The sequence below is a fragment of the Branchiostoma belcheri genome, unplaced genomic scaffold, assembly GCF_001625305.1.
Source record: "Branchiostoma belcheri isolate BF01 breed outbred unplaced genomic scaffold, Haploidv18h27 scaffold53, whole genome shotgun sequence".
Classification (NCBI taxonomy): Eukaryota; Metazoa; Chordata; class Leptocardii; order Amphioxiformes; family Branchiostomatidae; genus Branchiostoma; species Branchiostoma belcheri.
Window position 1 is genome coordinate 1315721 of NW_017804165.1, and position 17981 is coordinate 1333701.

Sequence of the window (17981 nt, forward strand, 5' to 3'; positions counted from 1 at the left end):
TAATGAACCACTTGAACAGAGAGGAGGAAAGGTTGTTTATTTGCACCTTTGGACTGTACTGGAGCTTTGCGATCATTTAGGCATGCGTGAACAAATACAGTAGAGATTTTCAGACTCTTCTGACGATTTTAAAAAACAAAGTTGGAGACAAGTTCACACCTCTGCAAATCCCGTCTCTTCTGAACAAGGTACGTGCACACCGGCGTCCTTGTCAAGGCCATGGTCATTTTTCTATGATAGTTCTTTTGAAACGGTCACTCAAGCAACTGGATATGATTTTGGAACGGTTTTGACTTGATTTGACAGCGTTCTGTTAGTATCAGATGCGGAGAGAAACAGGTTGTGTAATGCGTACATCTACTACCGGTTTATGTTACCATTGTTAGCTTCCCATTTGGCAATGATCTCTTTCAAAGAAGATTCCATAAAAGAATCGTCTAAACTTTGTTTAGATACCTTACAGAGACATAAAGTTGATCTTTTGTGATTGTCAAAGAAAAGCTGCTCGATATGAATTTCTGTGGTGTGAACTTACTTTTTCTCTGTCAAGCCAACCCATGTATCTGTTACTTATGGGTCTTCAATACACACACACACAGATCTTGCATCAGTAACACAACTACCTATGTTTTAGTCAAGTTAAGGTTGCCAATGGTGACTTGTATGGAGACTTTAATTTCGAAGAAATAAATCATTAATTTTACCTAACTGTGCGAAAAACTACAGGCACCATGGCGCCCATGATGCTGGTTCTCCTAGCGGCCGTTGCCGGGGTTGCAGTGGCGGCAGACGTCCCCTGCCGTCCGATGCAGGAACTCTACCCGTCCGGGAAGGAACTGTGTGAGAGGATGTGGGACGGCGCCTTCGTGTACGAGACCGACCTGAGCAGGGCCTACACCATGTGGTTCTTCGAGCGGGACAACCCGAACGACAAGGTGTCCCACAAGCTCGGAAAGACTCCTCCGAACAAGTGTTACCTGCAATACCTGCACAAGGTGGGCTGGGGCGGTATTTACATGTGTTCTTAGCATTGATGACAAGTTACTATCGATGTTTGACCCAAGCCACTGATTTCAAATTGTTTGCTGAACAAAGTCTTGACTCAAGTGCGAAAATTAGTCTAGACTCAAGAGGTTTGTTATATTGAACTGCGTGTTCAGCTAATTTCAGGTACGTTTTTATCACACAGGTAGCACTTTGGACCAAATGTTGCGTGTGCTTTAAAGTATAAATAGTTCAACTTTCACCGAAAGAGCGGATATTTCTTAATAGTTTAGGATCAAACTTTATATAATGCATATATCTCAACAGCGTCTACTACTACTAGTAAGTATTTTCTGTGGTGTTTTACTATTTGTTACCTGTTAACAGACTGTTCCCGGCCCCGAGCCCGACAACTTCACAGAGTGCCACCCGTGGAAGAACCGCGCCTGCTGCCGCCAGCAGACCGTCTCTTCCCCGGAGAAGATCATCCAGAACTACGGGCCGGAGTGGCGCTGGGACCGCTGCGGGACGCTGTCGGCTGCCTGCGAGCGCTTCTTCGTGCAGGAAGCGTGTTTCTACGAGTGTGATCCAAATGCAGGTACTTACTTACTTAATACCCTCTTCATCCCTTAAGACATAAGGCCGAGACTTTTTCCTTCCATCTGGGTCTGTCCTCGGCCACCTTCTTCACTAGTGATCGCCAGGACAGTCCCACAGACGTCAGGTCATCTGACACAGTCACAGTTCTTCTCCAGGTAGTTTTGTGTCTGCCTCTATTTCTTTTCACAGCAGGTCTCCAAATAAAGGCTGTTTTGGGTATCCTTACGTCATCCATTCTTGAAACATGGCCACGCCATTGCAGGTGCTGAGACATAATAAGTCCTTACTAACACCGCTGCTTCCATATCATCCATATCCAAGTGCACTGACAGGCGATATCAACAAGGCAAAAAGACACCCATCCCGACCTGTTTCTGTGTCAAGATGCGTTTCAACGGGCAATCAATGTGGTGTTTGCTTATGGAAAATTTCAGGCGAAGTCAACTTCTTTTGTGGATAATGGTTTCTGACCAAATTTCTTTTTACCGTAAGGTCTTTACCGCATGTACTCCGACAAGGATTTCGACGCGTCCAACCCCCGTCACAACAAGTGGCAGATTGAGGGCATGCCGATTCGTGCGGACTACTGCGACTCCTGGTGGGCCGCCTGTAGGAACGATCTGTTCTGCGCGCTCGAGCAGGGGAACCACTACGTCTGCGCAGCGGAGTACGAAAAGGCCGATGGCCAAGGTTACTTTTATACTCTCGTCAAGTCCATCGTTAGCTGGTTTACCCAGTGATCTGTGGGATTTGTGTCACACAGAAGTTACTAGTTACTAAGTACATGCCGCCCGAATAGTGACTCCACCTTCAAGCGCTTTTAATAACGGCCTCTATTGGCGCCGTACTTAGACATACTTGGTACGAAAGCAACATGTAATTCTTATAGACACATGACATTGTGTAATCACACACCTGCATGTTCTCTCTCTCTCTGTGTGTAATAAAATGCATGTTTTAGGAGATGAACGATTGTTTTTCTTTAGATATAGCGCTAGACCACATTAGACCTGGAAATATGTTTCTGAGCAGAAATCAGACAAAAAGACACACAAATCGAGTTTATTTTGCTTTTTATGTTACAGTATCCAACGAAGTCGCCCCACTGCTTGATTGTGAACAATAGAACTTTATTTTGTCTATACATCACATGTACAACTCGGTTTGAGAACCTCTTTGATGACTGTGTAATACATGTAGTCTCATAAAGCAAAACAATCTCAGTACGCAAAAGCCAGCTACAATCCAACCAGGATTGGGGTATGGATATGTAGTCACCACTCCACACGAAGAGTGACCCAATAAAACTGCACACAATCCATCAAAGTACGTACAGGAACACATATTTACCACAAAACATGCACTGGTAGTATACAATATGACATGTGCGCCACATATACATATATCACATCATCAGTTTAAATTCTTACTTATACTTATAGATACTCAAATGGCCTTTTTACAATGCCATTAACTTCATTTTGCATAGAACTTACAACAATCAAATTCATTTCCATCCACTGATTTTTACACCACGCACTCATTAAATAATTGCAGCTAGTCACATTCCACGAAACATATGGGTACGGATTGGTCCAATTAGAGTTAAGTTAGGGTAAATCATTTTACTGAGTAAGAGGGCATGATAACATTAGTACAGAAGATGAACAGTGTGTGTTACAAACTGGTTAGCGGTTCAGATTGGTCGTATGTGTCCGTGCAAACTGGACCCTCTATGGCCGGCCAACTCCTGTGGCCAGTTATATTTTCAGGCCGATTTCTACTGTTTATTCAGCCTGCAAAGGAGTCTGGTGGAGACTAGGGTTTTTTACTACAGTGAACTAGTATCTCCACCATCATGTCCCCACCAGTTCTCGTCCAAATCATGTAAACTGCAGCCCCACGTGTGAGTCTATGCCCATGCCCAGAGGTCCTGGGTCTCAGGCAGGTGGACCCTGAGCCGGGTGGCCTCGGTGACGGGGAGGTCACGGTAGAACGTCAGGCCCGTCAGCAGCTCCACGTCCTTCACACGGGCCACGTGCATCGACAGGTACTCCCGCATAGGCTGCAGGGAAATAAGACAACAAAACAAAACGTGTTTAAAGTTAAACTTTTGATCCAACACAATAAAGTTCTCTCATCTAGAGATTTCGACCTGTCACTCTGATCTTCCACAGTTGACTGACCCAGTGAAGCTTGTCACGTAGCTTCTTTGAAATGTGATGTCCACACTAGGTCAAATTAAAGGTATCTGGTAGACGATGTCGGCCCCCGTCGCGGTTGAGTGACAAAAAACAAAGTTTGTCACAGTGTCGTGTAGCATGATCATGTCAAACACTGCATGACTCATGTAATGTAATTTTCAAGCAAAGTACGAAGCTAAAACGCTGTTACAGCACACTGCCAGCACAAATGATCATGAGCTATCGTGCAAATACTGCAGCAGTCAAATGTATGGACCAGTACAATTTCAAAGCTGGGAAGATGTTTTTTTGTAAAATATTTTCTTTCTCTTTGTAGGCGACTTCTCGAGCTTGCAGAGATAACTAGTAAGGATGTTTTGGATGAATATACCATGGTATGGACAGGCCTTAAATGTACGTGCATTGTGTGGAACAATCTACTTTGTACCAAACCTGTTGCAGGGGAGACTGACTTACCATACAGGTGGGGGTGCTGTCTGCATGCGGCAGGATGAAAGACACCACCTGCCACCTGGGACACGTCACTGTGGGAGGATTGTCCCCATCACACCTGGTGACCGTCACGAAGTAGTGTGTGGGCAGCGGGATCCTGGTGGGCACGCCTGTCACAGTGTCCTCAACGAACCTGGGCAGAATAACGCCGTGTTTACAATCATAAGGCCCTCATAAAAGTAACGTTACTGGAAATGTTGGCAGCAAATAGTCTAATGTAGCCTCCTTCCCAAGTACTTACTTGCGTTAGCCTTACTTGCATTTACTTTCTTCGCAGACTTGTGGGGTGGCGGGGTTATTTTTATTCGGGGAGCGACGCGAGTTATGCCACGGAGGGACGGTTTTGCCGCTGAGGGACTTTGCCGGGGAGAGAGGGTTTCGCCGCATAACGGCCGTCCCTCCACAGTATGACTCGCATCGCTCCCTGAAAATATTAACGCCGCCGCCCCACAAATCTGCGAAGGAGGCTAAGTCTAATGCAAGTAAAGCTATCGCAGGTTAGTATTTGCACACTCTTTCTATAATCACGCAAAGACAATACGGCTTAACAAAATTGCGTACAAATGTGGCAAGTGAGAACGGAAAATCCGCGAACCTCATGTAGTCGGCTGTAATGTTGTCCCTCACTCCATCAAAGTTGTAGTCAAATATGGGTCCAGCGACAACATGGACGCCTTGATACGTCTGTGCCCAACTGGCCGCTAGGCTCATTGTGAAGTTCCAAATGCCTGTAAAATGCAGCGATTGATGATATATATATGTCATATATATCACGATCATTTCTGAAGAAAAGACATGTAGAAGGATGTCACACAGTAATGGTAGAATCTTTGTATCACATGATTGTTCATTTCCGAGCAGATGCGTTGGTTTGATCATGTTAGCTGTGAGATATAAAACAGTCATTATCATCGCCGCATTTCAGTGCATAGCGCCGATTATGGCGGGCCGTTAATGTCTCTGTTGTTACTGCTTATTTGGACACAGGATACGGTACATTGTACAATGTAGTTCTAATATGCAGGGAAAAATGGATGGTCAGACCTTCCTTGAATCCCCGGTACTGCGGCACGACGTTAGACATGACCAAGGCGTCCATCTGTCCCGTCAGGTCCGCACTCAGACCTGGGAGGGGAAAAGGAAAACCTTCGAATTCACTGTTTGTAGTGAAAGTATCTACAGACTACTGACACAGGTCTAAGGAAATCTGACCATGTTCTCGGTGACTGTACAGTATTTCATTCAATGCACTGAGCCAATTGCTGATTGATGCAACGTGATCTTAAATTATATCAGGTCTAATCCAACAAATGTTCCCAAAATGTGACAGAACCGAGAATATAGAAGAACTTTATTGACACAACAAAAGTACAGCGACTTTCGTAAGGTCTATAACTACACGTAGGCATACAGACAGATACATTGGTACAACGAAATGAACCTACGTACAAGACAATAGATTAATTAACTTGTGTACTACTTGTTCTAAGGTCTAAACATTCTTTGAAAAATATTGCCCCACCTGGCGGATAGAGGAACCCTGTGGACAGGCTCGTGTTCTGGTACTCGGAGCAGGAGGCCGCCTGCCCCGCCGGGAGTCGGACGTCTGTCCGCAGGCAGTCTGCGATCTCGGACGAGAGGCCCTGCGTGGTCTGGATGAAGTATCATATTAAATCTGACAATCACGCTTATTTCATTCTTATGTACGAGATGTGCAAAGATTGTAACAGGTCGTTCGGTGTAATATAGCTAGCTGCCGCTGCGCCGCGTGCCCACAAATACTGGCTATACAGATACAGAAATGTGTATACATTGGTGTTCACTAAAGACTGCCTGCGTGAGTAAAAAACGTACCGAAACACAAGACAGGCAAGTTGGGAAACCGAAGTGCAAGAAGCTCGAGCATGCAGATGCATGTTATTTCACAGTGTTCACAGTGATCCTGATTACAGCAATGTAAAAATGTATCATCGAGCCTATGTTATCTATTTGATAAAGGGATGCATACTTGGTCCAGTGTAAACGCCGTCCACATCGGCATGACGTACTGCTGGGAGAAGCTTGTGACGTACTTGGCCGTTGTCAGGACACAGTATTCCGGGGTGAAGACGTTCTGGGGCGTTCCGGAAGGCAGGTGAAGTTGCTGATACTCTGAGACTGTAGGGACATGACAATTTGACGAGGTAATCAAAAGATGTAGGCAGTTCTGTACAGCGTAGAACAAGTCTACCATAATCCTGAAATGACGCAACAGATGAAACTTCCGAATGAAAAAAGAGACTACTATAACTTATGCTTGTAACTGTTACCTTGTGAATCCGTCAGGTTGAGGTTTTGGTCATATGTACTCCACTGGTCAACCTGAAGACAGATACACATGTATATCATGATGACACCATAAGACTTCGGGTGTTTCATACTACATGTACTAGTATATTATCAGTAGAGACTGGCGTGGTCTTGAGCTGTGTTGTTCAGTAGCTATATCGACTCCTCGACTCAGACCTATATATCTATTTACGTTTTCATATGGATCCATTTCTTGGTTGATTAGCTGAATGAGAAAAGGGGACATCCTGAAGTGGCTGCTGACTATACATACTTACGTTGCACAGACACCCGGACATGGTCGCGTCGATGATAGAGTCGTAGTCAGACGCGGTGCTGGGAAATGAGCAGGTCATGGCAGGGTCCAGACCGTCCTCCTGGGGCGGGGGAGTCGCCCTGGGCTGCCGCAGGAGGTGGTTCAGACTGCCCCTGGTGCCGTTGTTCGGGGCGGGAGTTACGCCCAGTAAATCTGCATGGATGCCGGTAAGAAAAACAAGGCGCATGAGATAGACTAAAAAGATATCAGAGTAGAGACACTGCATTCTGTAAGACTTAAGAATTGAGTTCGAAAATCTACCATACTAAAGAATACAAAATCAAACCAGACATCCGTCATAAAATGCCACAGGAAATTGCTGCTGAAGTATTGGAGGAGCGCGCGTACCGCAGAACATGTTGTACAGCTCGATGTTGCCGAAAGGGTCAACCACGAGACCCTGATGGAAGGCGGGTCCGTAAGCAGTAAACAATGCCTAGAAAGGAAGAATAATTAGATGATTAACCATTTGACTAGACCGTGTGTTACGATAAATTGAAACGATTTGTGAATGCCTCAACAGAAAATTATATTTGTAAGCCCAAACCACGGCGCACAGGCACATACCGACATGTTTCTGAAGTCGTTGTCGTAGCCATGCTCGCCGCCTTCACAGCGACTAAAACTGTGCGTCCTAAAAATGAAAAGTTAAGGTGTATTGGCTGGAGTATGATTCCCGCAAGCACCCAAAGCCAATGTCTATACTGAACTTCGTGGCCAAAAATATGCAATCGTGCATTTCGAGAGAAACTCTCCTTTAAGTGAAGTTTCCAACATTCAAACCTAGACTAGTTTAACCATCTGTACATAAGGGCCACTGTGGGTGCTTTTTGGTCGTCCGTTAGGTTATTTTCCCATTGATCCGTCCACTTGTCTACTGTGGCCATTTTCATTTCCAAGTCCCTGTGGTCACTGTAAACCCTCAATCATAGACATAGATAGTTATAGAGTTCAAGCTTTGTTCCAACAGTAGACTCATGCACCGTAAATATTCGGTCGATCCCGTCAACCTTCGTCAAATGTATGGGAGTCAGCGAGTGCACCTCACATCTGACGAAGGTTGACGAGATCGACCGAAAATTTATGGTGAGTCTAGTTCTTGTGTTGGAACAAAGCTTGAACTCTATAATTATGGAATCTACCAACTCGGATGAGCTTTCATTCGAATAGGCATAGAGATATAAACCGACAGGAATGAGAGGATAAACCACGCCACCTGGCGAACAGCCACTCATCCTGCACCGTGCACACGACGTCCTCGATCCTGCGGTTGTTGGCGTAGTGGAGCCGCTTGGGCAGTCCGGCCTGCTTAGTGTGGGGCGTGAAGTGGTCATCGGCGCACTGTGGGAAGACAGAAAGGAAGGAAACATAAGTTACCATCCAGCAACAAAAGGAACCATAACATAAAACATTAACGTCATAGCTTTCCCGTGCAAACTGCGTCCCATCATGGGATTCATGATGGGACGCAGTTCTGGCAGTTCGCTGGGGCCTCGATCCCATGCATTGTGACACTGGATGAAGATGGGAGATGCCAGATATAATCTAGCTAATCAAAGATAGATTGTTCTGAACACTTAAACAAGGTCACACTCAAACAAGGTCTGGAAAGAATTGTGTATCTTTCACTAAATATAGCATGAAAGACTGACCGTCAGATTCTTCACCAAGCCATCGGGATCCCCTGAAAAGGCAAGGAGGTGCATTTTATCTTTCAAGGCCAGCGTTGGTGTCTACTACAGCCCCTTGGTACTACCGCACATGTAGCACAAGGCAACCGCGTAAAATGCCCCAAAGTACATGTACTAGCGTGAAGTTTCTTGTTTTCGTTTAACAGAGATGAAGTTCCAGTTGAAATCGTGGGTGTGATTTTAATGGCGGTACTTACAGACATAAGATTCCGGTGCGTAGAAGGACCTAGTGACGCGCATGAGCGTACCATCACGTGACACATACAGCGGGCTGATGTCAATCAGCTGCAACACATTTCAAAATCCAGTCGTCAATACTCACAAACTCCATTTTCAAGAAATATGCATTAGTGGATGATAGAGTGTTTCAAACATTACTTTTGTAACTTAATTAAGGAAAGTTTAACTCACGTCTTCCAGAAAAACAACTCTGTCGCAGCTCGTTGGTGTCATACCTGGAAAATAAACAAAGCCATGATGATGATCAGCGCTTCAGGCAAAAGATATTAAATGGCTAGGTTAAACGGTACACACTGATACTGTTGTTCCTGTCCTTGGTGCTGAATGACATCCATGCTGACACTGTTGTCCCTGTCCCTGGTGCTGAATGATATTCCCACTACTGACACTGTGGTACCTGTCCCCGGCTTCCTACATGATTTTTTATTTTATTTTATTGAAATTGCAACAATGCAATGCACGTGGAGCAGAGGCAGCTGTTGCTGGTGTTGTGTCCCGCACATAGAAACGGATACTGGACAGACAATACTCATTTTCACTTGAGTCTAGTGGGGAAATCATGTAAAGTGCCTTTCCCAAGGGCACAAGATCGGTAGCATGTCAGGACTCGAACTCGGGACCTCTTGATTCCGAGTCGCGCACGCTGCCATTGCGCCACACGACCCACACAACATGATGTTACATGATGTTTTTCTTACCGTGATCTGCCACCACCACCACGTTCACACAGTCCGACAGGTTCCTGGCGAGCAGACCGTCCATGAGCCGACCGATGACCGCATCCACACGCATCATCTCCTTATACACCTGATGGAAACACACGCAGAAAAGTGGAAAAGAAGAAACACGGTCAAATGTATCCAAGTCTTGGTAGCACGCACTGATAATGTGGTCTTGAATCAGACATAATCAGCTTAAAAGGCAACATTAAAACGCTCCTAGCAGATCCTGTTGTTGATGCGATATTTCAGGTTTCTACTTACGGCTTCGCTGTCCGGTCCGTTTATGTGCCCTGCGAGATCCGGCTGGTCAAAGTACGTGATGAGCAGGCTGGGTCTACAAATCAAGAAATCAAATCTAGCGTTAGATCTACAAAAAAGTTCGCAGATAACGAAGAAAAGCATCCCAAATCAGTGAAACAAACGTGAGATTTCTACCAAAAGTCATCACTGTTAATGGCATCATGGTACTTCTAACAGAACGAAACGAACCTACCGTTCATTTTGAGGCAGTTCTAACCATTGCAGGACTTGGTCTACCCTGTCTTCATAGGACACGCTCCTGTGACAACGATAATTTGATTATGACGGCTTGTTCTTAATGCTGCAAATGCTACAGCAACGTGTCACCATATCGCATTCCCGGACGATCCGAAAACGAGCAGATATTAAAGTGACAATTACAAAACATCACAAAAACATTAAGCAAGAACGAAAGTAAATGTCTCATAGTAATATCATAATTACCCATCGTAATCGTAATAGTAGCTTGGCCGCATGCCCTGGATGTCCACATCTGACCCCGGCCAGAAGTACGTGGCCGCCTTCAGTCCCTGCTGCTCTACTGTGTTCCACAACTGGACATGAGCAAAAGAGATGTCAAGGTGGGATCTAGCCTAGCTCCAAACCATAGATAGCTGTGCTCAATTGAACTTACAACAGAAACTTTTAGTTCTGTTCAATGGGACAACTACCACAGAATCGGGGATTTATAGGGAGAAAACATAGGGAAGAAAACGAAAAGTACAACTAGAAAGAAAACCAAGACGTCACAAAGAAGAATACACCCACCGGCTCCCCTCCCCACCACCGAGCCTTCTTGGCTTCCGAGCTGGACAGTCTGAAGGTGGCCCTGAACACGTTATCGTACATCAGGTTGTCGACGATACCGTGTGACTCCGGGTACAGGCCCTGGGGACAGATCGGTGTGTTTTGTAACTTACTTCTTTACGTATGTAGCAGTGAAAGACAAGCAGACTGACAAAAGAACAACAATATACTGTGTATGTATCTTACAATAGAAATTAAGCATTACATTTGAACTTTCAAAACCTTTCGACTTATTTTTTGTGTGATATCAATAACCGCTTACTATTCAGGTAAGCATTAACAACTTTCTTTATCTAAGATTAGCGAATTATCCTTCATGAGCTAGATTTCGCAGATTGTCTTCAGGATTGTCAGCCGTTTTGTAGCTGGCAGTACTCACGGTGACCTGAGTGTAGTGGTTTGTGAAGGTCTTGGTTGGGTACTGTGCTCTCATGTACGGTGCATGGGACCCATACCTACCTGGAAAATGCGTACGTTTGTATATGTTACTAGCGCACAGCAGGAGTTTATTAACGTTACATTTGCGTTACTACAAGCGATGAGACCGGTGTAGAAGTTCTCAAATGTTTTGCAATCTTGTAATAGTTAAAGCCACTCAGGAGTAACGTGTTTTAAGCGGATGCGGGCTAACTCACTCAGTTTGCCCAGGTAGGGCGTGACGTTCCTCAGAAGGTAGTCTGCCCGGAAGCCGTCCAGGGAGATCAGTATCAAGGGGGGCTCGGAAAATCTGAATCAGAACAAAACGCTCTTGATGTAAACCAACGTAGAAATAGAAATAGTCGAAATGCTAATCGTCGATCAAAAACCAATATGTCAGTAACACACTGCACAGTGATTGAGAGAATCGACGTAGCGGCAGTTTGTTATCATTACTAGTATTTGGGCAGCGATAGACGATAAAACGACTCTACATTTAACGACAATGGAGCGACTGACTGTAAGAAACTGCCACCCCCAGAACTTGACGACCACACATACCCTGGAGGACAGGAGAGCTCTGGTCCCGGCACCACGTCATCACCCAGCCAGCTCGGCACTGTCAGCGGAGGAGAGAAGTTGGTTGAGAATCAGACAAAAATAAACGATGATAATCAATGACTATTGATTTATACCGATTGACTATAAACTGATGTCCCTAATGAGTAGAGTAGAGAAGGTTAGACTAGATTAGAGTCTTCGGTCGGGTAGGATTGCCGTCCAGTTTTGACCGCTCCTCTTTATTCGTCAGCTCATCCGACCATCATGATGGGTTTCAGTGGGTGGTCTAGCTATAGTATCCGTACTTGACTGGGTGTTTTTTCCTGTGCCTGTCTATATATGTATAGCTGACTAGTGAGGAATACTTACCTGCTAGGAGTGAGCCTGGGTCCACAAAGTAGCCTTCGCTCCCCAAGATGTTGTTCAACCCGCCGCCAAGACGAGTCTCAAAGATGTTGGCCAAGTGGACCGCCGCAACTGCCGCATCCACTGCTTGGTAGATTTCTATCTCCATAAGAACGCCCCCTGACGGTGCCGATCGGAAAGACACCACCTTGCAGCCTTCATAAGTGGACGCTATGTCGCTCCCTTGGAAAAGGATGTCAACCTGCAGTATAACAGCAAGATGTTTTAACGGTTAGGTGTTAAACTGCTGTGTATGTAGATTTTCGAACCCTCCATGCATTGTTTTGCGGTAATACATTAAAAGAAGTTTCAAAAGAGAGTGATGCATATCATAATAGCTCTATCTCATGTGGCCGAATGCATGTACATGTAGTATGCACCCAAATCTTAAATGACTTGGCAGACTCCAAGTAGGGGCGAGACTGGATTAACATAATCCGTTAACTTCCTATAAGCCTTGGTAACAACTCATTTGTACACCTACCGACTCTTCGATGGCTACCGCGTGTTTCTGGAAGTCAGCCGAGTTTTCGTCGCCCAGGCTGTCGGTGTACTGCGCAGGCAGGCCGGCCATGGCTGTCAGCGTCATCTGCAACTTCGTGGTCGTCACGTCACCTGCGAGCATCGGTAGGCATTCAGAGGTTAGAAGTTGTCCTCTACATGGTACATTACGATTAATCTCCAAGCAGATCCCTTTCGGTGGCAAGACAGTATTCATCAGCCAGAGGAGGCTCTTCAAACTCCTTTGGCTAATGGGTAATGTCTTGCCACCGAAACGGATCTGCTTGGAAATTTACACTACAGTATGTTTGATGCAAATTGTGATGGACACAACAGTGTTAACAGCCTTACTCTATCACCGACGAAGAGCATTCCTTGACATCGACAGTCCTGCAGGTGCATATTCTATGTACACGTACTCCCAATGTGTTAAGGATGTCTATTCAAGTCACGTACCTTCGCCCTGAATGACCAGGGACTCGGGAAGAATGACGTAACCGCCGGTTCCCAGTAAGTTGTTTTCGGCACCTCCGAGGCCATTTCGGAAAGTTGCGGTAATCTCTGCTGGGAATTTTGATGACCGGAGCCGTAGAACAAAGTTTGCGACGATTCCCGAGTCATCTTCGGCAAAGCCCGTAACTTCGGTATCACTGTAGACATTCTTAAGGTCTCCTTCCGAGAAAATAGCATTGATCTGTAAACACAGGAACACAAAATTGTGTCTCTATGGTTGCCTCAGCAAGAGTGCACACGGCAAGGTACAAACTATGGGTCGACGGTACTTAAACCCGTGAGTCTGGCGTTCATACTAGTATCTGTTCACGGCTGTTAATTCTTTCAGTCGTTTCGAAGTCACAGTTTCGCACACAAAATGATAGAAAATATAGGATTTCAAGACGTTTAGGCGATACGTACATGTGCGGGGGTATACCAGGCTTCAGCATTGTTCTACTTTACACTTTCGGTTATTCCCATTATAGCATTAGGTGTATTACATCTAACCCCTACCTCTCTTTCGATGTAAGTGGCCAACTCCACGAATAGTGCTGAAGCGCCATCAGCGAGATCGTCGGAAAAACTGGCGGGCTCTCCTCGAACAAAGGTCAGGACGACCTCGCCATTGTACCGCCTTTCCCTGCCAGGCAAGGCTGTTCCGGCAGGAGGCGCTGTGGGACCATGCGTCGACGCACCGTTGACGTTACCTGTCGTCCATCGTGAGTAATATTAGCGTGATCACTCATCAATGTTTGCTTGAATCGTAAGTCTATATGTGCAAAAATGTGCCACACTGTATCTAGATCCATAGCTGTAATCATCGTTTGCCCTTTATGCCTTGCCTCCATGACATTTCAAGCAAAATGTGCCCTCAACGAAATCTCCACTATACTCAGGGTCTTGAGTTGCTGGAAAAATATTAGAAACTGTCCAAATAAGCAGAATAATTTGCAGGATGAGTTAGCCCACCATAGAGTTACTCATATATAAGTATAAGTATAACCCAGGCTAACACCTCTGGCAAATTATAATTACATATTTGGACAATTTCTGGTGTATTTGTATATCAGGAGTCTGGTAGACACTAAGCCGAGGACATCATACAAACCCGTACCTCGCACGATGTCCACAGGGTGTCCGAATAGTTGTGACAGGCCAAACATGAACATTGACAGGTCAATTGACTCCGAGCAAATCTTGGAAGGAAAAGTCGTGACGTTTCTATCATTCCCCTACTTTCTTGATTACTGGTCACCTAGCCGGCCTTCTACTGATCATAAATGTGCCTATTCAAGGTTTCAGGGTTCACTGATTTATGGGGTACTCCTGCAATCCAGCAATCCCGATTGTGCACTCGTAGGGAGGCATAGGTCTGTGAGCCATGGTCAATAGGTCTTGTTGACTCGGTCCACTGGGCACTAATTGTTCTCTACAGTAGCCCACGTTTGACTGTGTGAGGGAGCACGTCCTTGACCGTCGGAAAGCATATCAGTTCACGTTCGCGTAAGTGAGGATAATATCCCGTGTACAGTTTCAGAGAGAAATCGCCAGTCATCATGCAGGCCTGGTTATTCTGCGCATGCCGCTCTGTGCACGTGCTGAGTGAGGGGGGAATGTCCGGCATGTGCGATGTGCGTGATCCGTCTACTTGCACAGGTGCAGGGCGCTGTGACCGCCACGTGTGCTGATACCTGCCTAGACACTTGTCACGAGTAACCTCAATAGTTCGCTCGAACGTTCAGACACATTTTCAATCGAAGCCTTTTTTCTTTAGATCGAGAAGGGCGGGTCGGGTTTTATTTGACATGAAGCATTTTCCTTTACAGGATAGGAATCATAGTAACCTTTTCAATGTCGGCCACAATAATAACTAACACTGTCTCATCGGAATACGTATTTGAACCAAGCCTAAAACAGCTCAACAATGCCAATAAGTTGTATCAGACGTAGGCAATAGTTAGCAAGAACAAGGAACACTTGAAACCACCCCTAGTGTAGCACTGCCACTCCAGATAGGTAAGTAGTTCCCGTTGAAGTGGGGTATCTCGGGGTTATATTGAGTTCAGTCAAAAGTTCACCTATTGAAAACTGCTTCCTGTGTAAATCTTCGGCAAAGTCTCTTTGTTGACACTGGAAGTATGGCTGTGGGCCCTTTTGTTCGAGTATTGATTTTTTTCTTGGCGCCTTATCCCTATTGGCTGTGCCGGACAACGCCCCTAAAACACCCACAAAAGCTCATGACGTAACTGGTATAGGAGAGCAACGTGTTCTCAGGTATGGACTACGCTGCAGCATTAAACTGTTTGCTTCACTTCGCTTGAATGATATCTTTCTGAAGGGTCAACATTACCTTTAGGAGGAGGGCCTCTTGACAGGACAACGCCTAATGCGACTGCCAAACCAACTACTGCTAGGAGCAGAACCTAGGAGAACCACGATGGAATTTCAATCAGTGTCAACATCAACTTAACTCTGTTTTTACGTATGATAAAAAGTAACAAAGTATACACACACTTCATAAGTCCTATCCTGGCCTTTACCAAAGGTTCCATAAGACCGAATTATTAAGGATATCGCCCCAAATGCATTCTTATTTCTTTTCTTTTTTCAGACGAGAAAAAAAACTACTAGTACCCTGAGTGACGCACCATTTACATTGAAAATATAATCCACACAATCCCTTGGAATGGTCGGGAGTGGCGTTTTTAACTTCTTGGTGTGCTTATGTCATGCACTACTAACGTGTACACATGTGTTATTTAACAGACAAACGGCAATATACCACACAATCGTCTCCCTGCTCTAAATTAGGTTGTTATGTACAATACGTCAGAGTGAACACAAACAAAGTGTCTCACCACTACGCCACCTGTGAGCAGGCGTTTCTTGGACGACACGCCGCCAAATTTGATACCACGGGGAGACTGAAATAAAACAAAAGAGAAATCAGTAAAATCTTTGATGATAGATATTTTCCGGTTTAATTAATTCTTGTATCCGCTCTCCTTTTGATGGACACTTTATCAACGACCTCGACCTTCAGTGGACTCGACCTCAGGTACACACTGAATGCCACCCTACTACTGAGAAGTCATTCAACTTTAGAAGTAAAACTCGAGTACATATAAGTAAATAACAACCGAGGAATGCGGACACAGAACGTTGTATCCGTTATATCAAGAAAACACGAACATTCTGCAATCGAGTAACAGAATACATTATGTTGACATGTACAGTCGTCTCTGATTCATTCTAACCCTGACCTTGACACGTAGGGTCAGCGTTGGTGACAGTAACCAGAGACTTGCACAGCTACAGATGTTCTCATTTTGTCAATGTAAAAACGGACGTGATACTTAACTTACATCCAGGTCGAAATCCTTGTCCCGGAACTCCAGCTGGTCAGTAGATCTATCCATTGTCTCGAACAAAACTGCTTATCCGAAGGTAGAAACTGCACCGTTAGACAACTGTTAGCGACTGTCAACTAACGTTACCCTACGTGCACCACTTGGCTGTAGTATGTTGCTGCTGGTGAAAACCTGCCAGCGGCCGCTTAATAGCTTTCGTACGACGTATTGGTTTGCTGATAGTGTGCGGTCGTCGCGACCTGTTTTCTGCATATGTGCGTACACGTAATAGGCAACAAATTAACCACTCATGACAGACCCGCAAGAATTTGCCCAGGCCACATAGTTTGCACAGCGGCACTCGAGAAATCTGCCTTTTATGACACTCACGGTATGGGGCTCACTTTTCCAATTCGTTAGTTAGCTTGCGTCTACTCGTGCCGTTCGTAACGTTTCATCTACAAAGAAAGTGTTTGGCGTTTGTCAACAAAACCACAGAAAGAACTTTCATCTGGTGTATATACGGGCATGTATATAGGTAGAGGCTACTGGTCAACCAGCTACTGTAAAGAAAAACGTCAGGCTACCGCGAATATATGAATTACTGTGCTAAAAGGTTTACCTGTCAGAAGTTGCTGTCGTTATCGCTCGTGGACGGGTCCTTCTTTACTTGGTCCTACTTGTCTGGCCTACCAACGTGTTCTCTCGAACGTTCGTTCCCAACAAGCATGTCAAGGAAAGGGCAGGTCCACCATCATTTGGCCAAGCATTTGAGCCAGTGAGATATCTAGCCATGATTATACAACTTATAGAAAAACGATTTTAAAACCCAAAATGAGAACTGACGAGGCCATGCCCTGGCCTGCCATGACTGAACGATGTTTACGGAATTCCATTCGTTCCAAAACATCGGGAACCCCCCTTACTTCAAGTGAGTTCATCTTTGACGACAAACACGCCCCCAAGACTTGGCCCAATTCCGAGTCCTACGTCATGTGACGTGCAATCTCCCTGCCCAGATACAGCCATCGGAGCTCACGTATCACGCAAAATTATGTCTAAAGCAAGGACATTATATAGAGAATGTATAATGTCCTTGGTCTAAGCTACAGAAATGAACTGGTGTATCACTACTACATCATATGTTCGGATCATGGCTCGTTTCTAGGCTTAGCATACTAGTGAGCTCAAGAAGATTTGAGTCGACACAATGATCTTGAGTCGACCGTCCAACCTGAAGTTCTTTTGACATGTTGAGTATCCGTGATCATTAATGGTCCCCGTTTAGTTAGTACTGACTTTTTTTATTGCAGTCACTGCAGGCCGGCTCCACATGGTAACTGAATTTTACGGGCCAGTCTTCGTGCAATTGATGTTATTCAGTCATCAGTGCTTCAGGCTGCTGTGCCTTTCTAAGTCGGCAGTTGGCCAGTGCAAGCCAACCTGTCCAGAAGTCCCACTCTATTTTTTCTTTCAACACTTTACAGAGTTTTAAGTGTTAGAGGATATGATATATGTTTTTCCTGTTGTTTGAAATTCCTCAGGGGGGCCCTTAAAAAATTGTATTA

At 45.1% G+C, this 17981-nt stretch overlaps 2 protein-coding genes across 2 annotated transcripts; one reads left to right on the forward strand and one right to left on the reverse strand.

Annotated features, from left to right (window-relative positions):
• Positions 1–69: 69 nt before the first annotated feature.
• On the forward strand, positions 70–2550 carry LOC109480990. The gene is made up of 4 exons (XM_019783462.1): positions 70–188; positions 727–995; positions 1372–1582; positions 2077–2550. The coding sequence occupies exons 2-4, from the start codon at positions 732–734 to the stop codon at positions 2322–2324; spliced, it is 723 nt and encodes a 240-aa protein (XP_019639021.1). The 5' UTR covers positions 70–188; positions 727–731; the 3' UTR covers positions 2325–2550.
• A 587-nt stretch (positions 2551–3137) lies between these two features.
• Positions 3138–17319, reverse strand: LOC109481011 (venom phosphodiesterase 2-like). Its single transcript, XM_019783489.1, has 30 exons — positions 17036–17319; positions 16429–16496; positions 15922–15987; positions 15414–15486; positions 13577–13770; positions 13025–13262; positions 12552–12682; positions 12032–12269; positions 11663–11720; positions 11320–11411; positions 11064–11143; positions 10646–10765; positions 10322–10431; positions 10071–10136; positions 9839–9911; positions 9554–9662; positions 9027–9070; positions 8813–8900; positions 8577–8608; positions 8141–8265; positions 7492–7558; positions 7273–7360; positions 6887–7077; positions 6590–6641; positions 6289–6437; positions 5803–5932; positions 5325–5405; positions 4876–5008; positions 4245–4413; positions 3138–3649 (listed from the first exon to the last, which is right to left on the reverse strand). Exons 2-30 carry the CDS (start codon positions 16480–16482, stop codon positions 3497–3499), a joined length of 3204 nt encoding a protein of 1067 aa, XP_019639048.1. The 5' UTR covers positions 16483–16496; positions 17036–17319; the 3' UTR covers positions 3138–3496.
• Between the last annotated feature and the right edge of the window lie 662 nt (positions 17320–17981).

Excerpts from the sequence above, each read along its gene's own strand:
- LOC109480990 (XM_019783462.1), top strand. The coding sequence starts at position 732 with ATGGCGCCCATGATGCTGGTTCTCCTAGCGGCCGTTGCCGGGGTTGCA. Across the intron at positions 996-1,371 it reads ACCTGCAATACCTGCACAAG|ACTGTTCCCGGCCCCGAGCC; the intron begins GTGGGCTGGGGC and ends ACCTGTTAACAG. Across the intron at positions 1,583-2,076 it reads CGAGTGTGATCCAAATGCAG|GTCTTTACCGCATGTACTCC; the intron begins GTACTTACTTAC and ends TTTTACCGTAAG.
- LOC109481011 (XM_019783489.1), bottom strand. The coding sequence starts at position 16,482 with ATGGATAGATCTACTGACCAGCTGGAGTTCCGGGACAAGGATTTCGAC. Across the intron at positions 12,683-13,024 it reads CCTGGTCATTCAGGGCGAAG|GTGACGTGACGACCACGAAG; the intron begins GTACGTGACTTG and ends CGATGCTCGCAG. Across the intron at positions 12,270-12,551 it reads CGGTAGCCATCGAAGAGTCG|GTTGACATCCTTTTCCAAGG; the intron begins GTAGGTGTACAA and ends GTTATACTGCAG.